At 42.7% G+C, this 9,090-nt stretch overlaps 1 protein-coding gene and 1 long non-coding RNA gene across 2 annotated transcripts in view; one reads left to right on the top strand and one right to left on the bottom strand.

Moving 5' to 3' along the window:
- The first annotated feature begins 891 nt into the window (after positions 1 to 891).
- TTR (transthyretin) lies at positions 892 to 8,247 on the top strand. Its single transcript, XM_077753839.1, has 4 exons — positions 892 to 1,000; positions 1,922 to 2,052; positions 4,573 to 4,708; positions 7,995 to 8,247. Exons 1-4 carry the CDS (start codon positions 932 to 934, stop codon positions 8,100 to 8,102), a joined length of 444 nt encoding a protein of 147 aa, XP_077609965.1. The 5' UTR covers positions 892 to 931; the 3' UTR covers positions 8,103 to 8,247.
- Positions 6,622 to 9,090, bottom strand: part of LOC144223129 (uncharacterized) — a 22,612-nt gene continuing 20,143 nt past the window's right edge. The window contains exons 2-3 of the long non-coding RNA XR_013332575.1: positions 7,593 to 7,648; positions 6,622 to 6,811 (exon numbers count right to left, since the gene is read on the bottom strand). This is a non-coding gene — a long non-coding RNA (uncharacterized LOC144223129). The remainder of the gene's footprint in view (positions 6,812 to 7,592; positions 7,649 to 9,090) is intronic.

The following is a 9,090-nucleotide window of genomic DNA, read 5'->3' as shown; positions in this document are numbered from 1 at the left end:
TTTCTCACAGTCATCTTTACTTCTGTCCAGAAATGTGAATTGTGACTCTTGTTTTAAGTAATCTCTGCACCCAACATGGGGCTCAAACTCACAGCGCCAAGATCAAGAGTCACACACTCCACCAACCGAGTCAGCCAGCTGCTCCTGGATTTTGATTCTTGAGATTTGATAGCCAGCTGGGTAGCCTGGTTTCTGCACATCAGAGCAGGAGAAGCAGTAAAGTTTATCTGGTTCTCTGTATTTCAGGGTCACTGATGCCAGTGTGACATATATCATTATTTCTGGGATTGAGATGAGCCTTGTCTGGGAAGAACACAAAATTGGTGGAGAAATTGCTGAGTAAGCAAAGCTTCCAGATGACTTAGTTTGGCTAAAACATAGGCTTTTTAAAATATAAGCACTGTAAAAGGTTTCTCATGTTGACTCATGGACATATACCAAGTGCAGTGATGTTTTTGAATGCACTGTATTTAACCCTGTGTGGCCAAATGTCATTCTTTGTGAAATAAATTATTACAACTTTCACCCAGCATCTAAAACAAAAGACATAATGTATAGTAAATGGAAAAGCATGCAGAGAAATCGGTAAGGGAGGGAAAAAAATCCCAAGACTGTTGCTGCATCCTGCCAAGGAGGGAGAATAATTTTGTTTGGTTTTGCTTATTTTGTTTTGGTGACCTAGCTGGTCAAATGACCTGTTAAGAATAAGAATATTTCATAGAGCTAATGTTCCTATGCTCTAATCTCTCTAGGCAAGGTTCATATTTGTATGAGTTACTTATTCTCTCTTTGTTGACTAAGTCAATAATCAGAATCAGCAGGTTTGGAGTCATGTTGGCAGGGATCAGAGGGATGGCTTGGGAGAAGTGAGTATAAAAGCCCCAAGCTGGGGGCGGCCAGCACAGACAGAGACTCTCTCGTTCTTGGCAGGATGGCTTCTCCTCATCTGCTCCTCCTTTGCCTTGCCGGATTGGTACTTGTGTCTGAGGCTGGCCCTGCGGTGAGTGCTTGATTCTGTGAAGTCCTTTTATCTGATTCTTATGTACACCTGATGACACAGAGGTGCCTTCTCTCAGCTCTGCCAGCCGGCTTGTGTTACTAGGAGAAGGGTACCCAGCATCGACTTTTAAATACCATCGAGTCAAACTGCAAAATGAATGAAGTTCTGCAGAGCTCACTGATCTGGAGCTTGGACCCTGGGTGCTCCCCACTATAGCTTCGGTGCACTGAGTTTACCGTGCCTGACTCCTGCCCTCAATGTCCTCGAGTATGTGGTAGAAATAAAGATATGATATTCATTAAGCTACCAATATTACGTTTTCAGAAATACTTCCTTTTATAAGGTTTATTTCCCTTCAGCTAACCAAAATGTGTCTATTGATTCAGCTCTGAAAGGCTGGGTGGACAACATTCTAGTCAAATACTGAATTCTTAAGTCCTCTAGAAGAATTAATTAATACTATAAAATGCATCCTGAAGTAGTCTGACATTATTTTACAACTAGTAACAGGGAATTACTACAGCAGCAGCTGACTAAAATGTTCTCAGGAAAAACAAACTATTTGGTCCTGTGGCACATTGCATCTTTTTAGTAATTCCACTAAATTCCACATTGCCACTCAAATGGCAATGCTTAACACAGCACCAGTTCTCAGAGGGCCTGTTTTCTCCCTTAAAATTCATTACACGAGTTCCAGGTCGATCGCTGCATGTCCGGGGGCCGAAACCAGTCTTGCTTTGGGAACAATCATGTCTGTGTTATACTGAGCAGGGGAGCTCACTAACTGTCGACATTCACATTGCTGAAAATGGAGTTGGCATGGACTTCTTGCCTTGTTCCAGATTTCTAACACCATAAAGAACAGATCCTTTCACTCTTAACCAGTTTTGTTGACCTCTCACTGGTCTTCTCTATGCCCAGGGCACTGGTGAATCCAAGTGTCCTCTGATGGTCAAAGTCTTAGATGCTGTCCGAGGCAGTCCTGCCGTCAACGTGGCTGTGAAAGTGTTCAAAAAGGCTGCTGATGAGAGCTGGGAGCCCTTCGCCTCGGGGTAAGCTGCCTAAGAAACCCAGACATGGGACCTTGATCTAGTTCCTCATTCTTCCACTACTTGTTAGAGAGAACGGCTCACATCATTCGCTGAAGAATCTTCAGGTAGATTGAAAATGCAGGCAGAGGTCAAGTGGGCCCTGGGGAGGATGCCTTCCTCTCCTTTGTGTAGATGGGAGTGTCCAGGAGGGTGAGCAGCATTCAGAGCAGATGGCAGGGAAAAGGAGCCAGCGCCTCATCTACTCCAGTAGCGGTTCACTGCCTTCTTGGGTCACAGGCCACTTTAAGAAGGTAATGAAAACTATGTTTCTCTACATCAAGAAAAATAACATACACACACACACACACACACACACACACATGCATGCACACACCATATATATAATTTCAAGAGTGTCACAGATTCCCTGGTGCCCTTGCATAACACTCAAGCTAGGGTCCTTCTCTTGGAATTTTATTTTTTAATATTTATTTATTTAAGTAATCTCAACCCCCAACATGGAGCTTGAACCCATGACCCCAAGATCAAGAGTCACACGCTCCATTGACTGAGCCAGCCAGGCTCCTGTGTTTGGGAATTTTAGGCAAAAAGTTAACAATGTGTGTTACTTTATTAAGGAGGGGAAAGGAATTGAGGGATAGCCCTGACCAGGCACCTGTCAGTAGTCTACCTGGGTCATCCAGAACCCAGCACAGTGGAGCACCTACTCTGTGCAAGGCTGGGGCTGTCCCACTCAGTAACAGAAAGGCACAGAAAAGAAAGACACATATGCAAAGCAGAGCCATCACCCAACGTAAGGTGCAACAATCACTTGTCCCCTTCATCGGCCACCTTTACCTTTTGTAGAGTTTTGCCACCTCCATTAGCAAGAATTGTAAAGAAAATGCACGTTAGTAAATCAAAACCAGCTAACTGAAAGAACAGGCAACCAGGAAATCCTCAGCACCAAACAATACTGCTCAGAGTTTATGTCTCCTGGAAGGTAAATTTCTGTGGGTTTTCATTGAATCCCATGAAGCACATGATTCTTCACCCATTGCAGGGAAGACCACTTTCATTGGTGTGGTTTCAACTGAGTCCTTATTTGTGAATTCATTTATGTTTATCTAAAATGCCAAGCACAATGTGGAAAGTACTTAAGGGAATATTCTAAGCAAGAGATAGAATGAAAACCTAAAATATTCAGATGTTCATGTGAACCTTTTTATGACAAGACAAAAAAAAAAAAGAAATTAAATATTCTCTTCCTGGAAAAGAAGAAAGGTGGAAAGGCAACGATCAAAGTTAGTGAAGACAATTTCCACTTTTATCTGTCAGTTTTTGAGATCTAAGGGAGAGCAATTTCTAACATCAGCAACTGAGCTGGCACATGAAGGGAAGCAGAAGATCCCCAGTCATTTTTTAAAAAGGAGCCTGCCTAGTAGTTATTGTTGGCAAAGTGTTACTAAAGAGATTAAACATATAAATAATAAAAAATTCAGATGCTTAATACTTAGGAGTTCCCCCTGTGTGTACCAATGATACTGCCTCTGAAAGACACCCTGATGCGAAGGAGTGAAACCCTGATATCATGGTGAACCTCAGAGTCAAGGCAGCTTATGGACACTTCTGAGGGGTAGTTACAAACCTTCACCCAAACACCGATCATAAATCACAATGTGATTTTAATTTTTTTTAAATTTTCTTTAATGTTTATTTATTTTTGAGAGAGAAAGACAGAGAGAGGATGAACAGGGGAGGGGCAGAGAGAGAGAGACACAGAATCCAAAGCAGACTCCAGGACCCAAGCTGTCAGCACAGAGTGCTACACAGGGCTTGAACCCACGAACCATGAGATCATGACCTGAGCCGAAGTCAGATGCTTGATCGACTGAGCCACCCAGGCACCCGGCAATGACTATTATTGAAGTGAAACATTATACCTATATCTTCTGTTCTCCTACGAAAAATCTGCAATAAGCTTTTTGAAACATTTCTGACAAATTTCTTGACAGTTAATTTCAGACAGTTACAGAAAATTCACCTTTCCTTCCCTTCTTCCTTTCCTGAATATATATTCAGAAAATATATATATGCACAGTAAAACCTTGGTTTATGAGCAGAATTCATTTTGGAAACATGCTTGTAATCCAAAGCACTTGTATATCAAAGCAAATTTCAAGAACCTTTGGGTCAGTTGTGATCATGTGACATTCGGCATTACATACTACTTGTATCACAAAACATGGCCTATTTATCAAGTTAAATTTGTTAGAAATGTTTGCTCACCTTGCAGAACACTCGCAGAACAAGTTACTCACAATCCAAGGTTTTACTGTAAATAAAAAAATACATATACATACATATATATTTCCCCTTACTGTATATAACATATATATTTCCCCTCATATACATACACTGCACATATGTGGTGTGTGTGTGTGTGTGTGTGTGTGTGTGTGTGTGGTATCACCTTGCCATGCTTGCCATGGCATTTATTCCCCTAATGCCTAACGTAACCTGTAATTTTGTACCTTCTAGGAAAACCAGTGAATTTGGAGAGCTCCATGGGCTCACAACTCCTGAGAACTTTGTGGAAGGGGTATACAAAGTGGAATTAGACACCAAGACCTACTGGAAGTCGCTTGGCATTTCCCCTTTCCATGAATATGCAGAGGTGAGAGTATAGAGACACTTGAATTGCTTTTATTTTTATTTTTTTGTGTTTGATCCTAGGCAATGCCCAGTTTGCACATCACATACCATGGAAATGCCATCGGGAAACTGAATTAGCACAGATTCCCTTTCCTATTTCTACAGTCAGAAATCTAGAACACTCTGAAAGGCAAAGTTTGGTGGAAACTCATTGAGTAACATGACCTGAATCTACATGATGCTTCTTATTGTCTTCTCTCATTCCACTGAATAGGAAAATTTTTAGCTGAAGAACTGTTAACCTGTTGGATTATTAGACAGATCTCCAGATCCTACCACCTAGGGTAACAAACATCGACACATCGTTTTACTTCTCTAAAATCTGAAAACACACTTTATCCCAAAACAACCTGGTCCCCAGAGGTTTGGGTAAGTGACTTGGGGTAATGCATATAGACACAGTAAATTCAAAATAATAAGGGCAACACAACAGATACCACTTATCAAGCCTATACCCCGCGCCAGGCTGTTGTGTTTTCTACATTTAACTTATTCAATCCTCACGAACGTCCCACTGGGATCGGTCCTACTATTATCCTCATTTTACAAAGAAAGAAAATGAGGCACAGGGCAGTTTAACAAGTTGCCAAAAGTCACGGGCTAGTAAAGGGAGGAGCAGAAATAATTACCAACAGGGCCCAGGCTGAGTTGAGCCTCAGGTGGGCCTCAGCTTTCTTCCAACAAGAAGCCAGGCTGAAAAAATAATAAAGCCACATTTGCAACCCTTGGTTCATACTCTGTTTTTTGCTGATGAAGTAGTAGGAACCTCAGAGTTCTATATGGGCCCAATCTTGCTGCCTCCTCCTTGTGTGTAATTCCTTAAGTCATTTAAAACAGATGGCTGTCATGGAAATACAATCCAGACATGTTGGTCAGAGCTAAAGATCAAATAATTGCATCAAAAATAGCTCAGCATGAAAGGGAACCATTCTCTCTGGCTTAGTCACAGATGAGGCTTTAAATCAACAGAAAATGGTTCTTTTAGTGTTGTTGCCAGAAAAACTGGGGCAGGGGGCCTGCTTGACTTCTGGGGCTCACAAGGCATCCAGGGAGCCCCATTCGACCAAGAAGCTTTGCCTTTGGCTGCTCCTTCTCCGGGGGGCAGCAAGACAAAGAGCCTAGTTTAGATAGTCCAGGGCTAAGAGGTGCTACCATAAAACATTTGCCTCTAGAGTATCAGCCTTTGCCCTGGATCAGCCTCCTTGGAACATTTGTCTGCTCTGCTCTGGTCTCAGCCTCATGAGACCATGTGAGAAGATTCGCTGCCAGGCTGCCCATGATACGTTGCTCCTATTCACTAGATGTTAGCTTTCTTGCCTATTATTTACTCTATAGTATTAATTCAGCTCCTCACGTCTTGAAAATAAAAGGCTTCTATGTGTCAAACATGCTGCTAAATGCTAGAAATTCAGAGGTGAAAACACATTCCTGCCCTTGGTGTGGAAGGAGAGGGACTGAGGTAGGACATATTGGGTCAGACATTCAGCCCTACGTGGAGCTTGAATGGATATGGAGAGTGAGACAGAGCAGGGAGGCGAGAGCAAGCCCCAAGGCCTTAGTTCAGCCACTAGTGATGGCAGGTCCAGCCATGAATTGCTTCCCCACCAGCTTCTTCTGATCAAGACCTCCCGAGATAGCTGCTATTCGTCAGCATTAGCTACCTTCTCCCTAGCCAATGACACAGGTGGCCATGTTATACTTACCGAGAAAGTTGGGAAATTTCCTGCGGAACCATTAGGCCTCTCCACTTCATGGGAGTTTGCACACAGGCTATGCCACCCACAATTCTCAGGAAGACTCAAGTAGGGCTGGAGGCCAATGTCACTAGGAGAGAAAAAAAGCTCTCCCTCATCCTTTTAGACATTTGGCCTTTAAAGAATGCTTTTTCTTCTTCTGAGAGGTTGTTAGGTGATTCTCACTTCCTCTTGCCCTCATGCTATTTTCATTTTCAATACAGTTTAATCAGATCTTTTTTTCTCCTGTCCCCAAATAATCAAGACTTCCTTTTTGCATATTAGGAACAAAACATATTTATCCAGGATGTGTCCAAAGCTCATTCCAAGGCCTGTGTACAAAATAAATAAAATTAAAGACCTCCTCACTTCCCCTCATCACTCTCCTGAGTCAGATCCATCCCTCCCAGACTATTCCAGTGACTGAGTCTCAGAATCTCTACTAAACTCTCCTGAAGCACATGGCTAACAGGAATAACACTTTTGTTAGCAATTTGTCCATTTAGAAAAGCTCAAATGAGCTCCAACCCATGCGTGTCTATTTCAAAATTCCCATGTTATCTTCCACACTCTGTTATTGTAAATAGAACCGTATGATGCTTCTACTCCATATTTCATTGCTTGTTATATACATAAAAACATACGTGCTTTCTATGTTTAAAAATGCAAAGGAATAGAGGGGAGAGAAATCTCTGGGTTTGTAGACTGGAGCCTTAACTTCTAGCCTGGCTCTGTCCTATATAAACTTGGGACAAACACTAACTCAGAGATCTAGTTTACTTATCTATAAAGTAGTAAGAGGGGCGCCTGGGTGGCTCAGTCGGTTAAGTGTCCGGCTGCAGCTCAGGTCATGATCTCGCAGTTTGTGGATCTGAGCCCCGCAGTGGGCCCTGTGCTGACAGCTCAGAGCCTGGAGCCTATTTCAGATTCTGTGTCTCCCTCTCTCTCTGCCCCTCCTCTGCTCATGCTCTCTCTCTCTCTTTTTCTCTCTCTCTCTGTCTCAAAATAAATAAACATTTAAAAAAAAATTTTTTTTTAATTAAGTAGTAAGAGTATTACCTACCAGCTCTAACATTCTAGGTCTCTAGGTATTGCAGTATGAATGGCACTCACCATTCTTCAGCCTTCAGGTCACTGAATGCCGGTTATTACCTTTCCTCCTCCTTTTTCTAAAACCAAGAACATGGACAAGAAGATTTAGATTCTCTGTGATTTCTCTCAGTCAGGCTAGGGCCACCCTGAATTTTAGTGTGCATTTGTAAAACACAAAACGAAACAAAAAAGAGAGACCTGATTCTACAGGCGGCAGTAAAGAAATCTTATTCCAAGGGCTGTGCCAGGCTCCCAGAGTCTTACAGTGTACTTGGAGTTTTGCCTTTTGCTCAAACTGTTCCAGAAAAAGAAATAATAAAATAAAATGAATTAAATTGGCACTGGACTTCCAGTGGTCTCTCTGGCTCTGACTCACGTTTTTAGGCTCTGTTAGAAATGGACCCTGTTTCTGCTCTCTCTTAGGTGGTGTTCACAGCAAATGACTCTGGCAGCCGCCGCTACACCATCGCTGCCCTGCTCAGCCCCTACTCCTACTCCACCACAGCCCTCGTCAGTAACCCCAAAGAATGAAGGACTTCTCCCTTGGTGGATTTGAAAGAGAAAGGACAGGGTTTTGTGTAACCAATAATGTTCCATTTTTATTAATGCAGTGTTTTCACTTTATAAGCTATGCTAGAAGCTCGGGCAGAGTCAATAAAACATTCCTATTAAAGCACTTCCTGTCTCATTTGAACTCACTTTTTTATTCCCTTATTGTCCACTCAAAAAAAAAAATTCAAACTTCAGAGAGAAGCAAAAGAACTCAAAAAATGTCTGGCTGAATTCTGGGAGAAATCCCCATTCCTAATGTCTTTCAAGCTAAGCACATACTTCACATGGTCTGCGGCCACTAAAAACATCCATCCTGATGGGATACCTGGGTGGCTCATTCAGTTAAGCGTCTGACTCTTGATTTGAACTCCGGTCATGATCCCAGGGTCGTGGGATGGAGCCCCACATCGGGCTCCATGATGAGTGTGGAGTCTGCTTAAGATTCTCTCTCTCTCCCTCTCCTTCTGCCCCTTCCCAGGTCACATGTTCTGTCTCTCTCTCTCTCTCTCTCTCTCTCTCTCTCACACACACACACACACACACACACACACACACACACACACACACATTCTGGGGGCCTCAGTTAAGCATCCGACTTTGGCTCAGGTCATGATATCCCAGTCTGTGAGTTCCAGCCCAGCTTGGGCTCTGTGCTGACAGCTCAGAGCCTGGAGCCTGCTTCAGATTCTGTGCCTCCCTCTCTTGTCACCCCTCTCCCACTCTGTCTCTCTCTCTCTCTCTCAAAAATAAATAAACATTTAAAAATTCTTCTTTTAAAATTAAAAAAAAACCCACATTCTGAAAATGAGAAGGCTCGAGTTTCCTCTAACCTTCAGTGAATAGCAAAAGATAAGTTCCGATGACCCACTTCTTTATTCTGTGCATTCCTTTCAAATGCTTTACTGATTTTCAGAGTAGCACAGCCACACAAGGACACACCTGCAGTGACTCAAGCCCTCTAATTCGG

The sequence above is a fragment of the Crocuta crocuta genome, unplaced genomic scaffold, assembly GCF_008692635.1.
Source record: "Crocuta crocuta isolate KB4526 unplaced genomic scaffold, BGI_CrCroc_1.0 scaffold231, whole genome shotgun sequence".
In the NCBI taxonomy this organism is placed as follows: Eukaryota; Metazoa; Chordata; class Mammalia; order Carnivora; family Hyaenidae; genus Crocuta; species Crocuta crocuta.
This window is presented reverse-complemented; position numbering and strand designations above follow the sequence as displayed.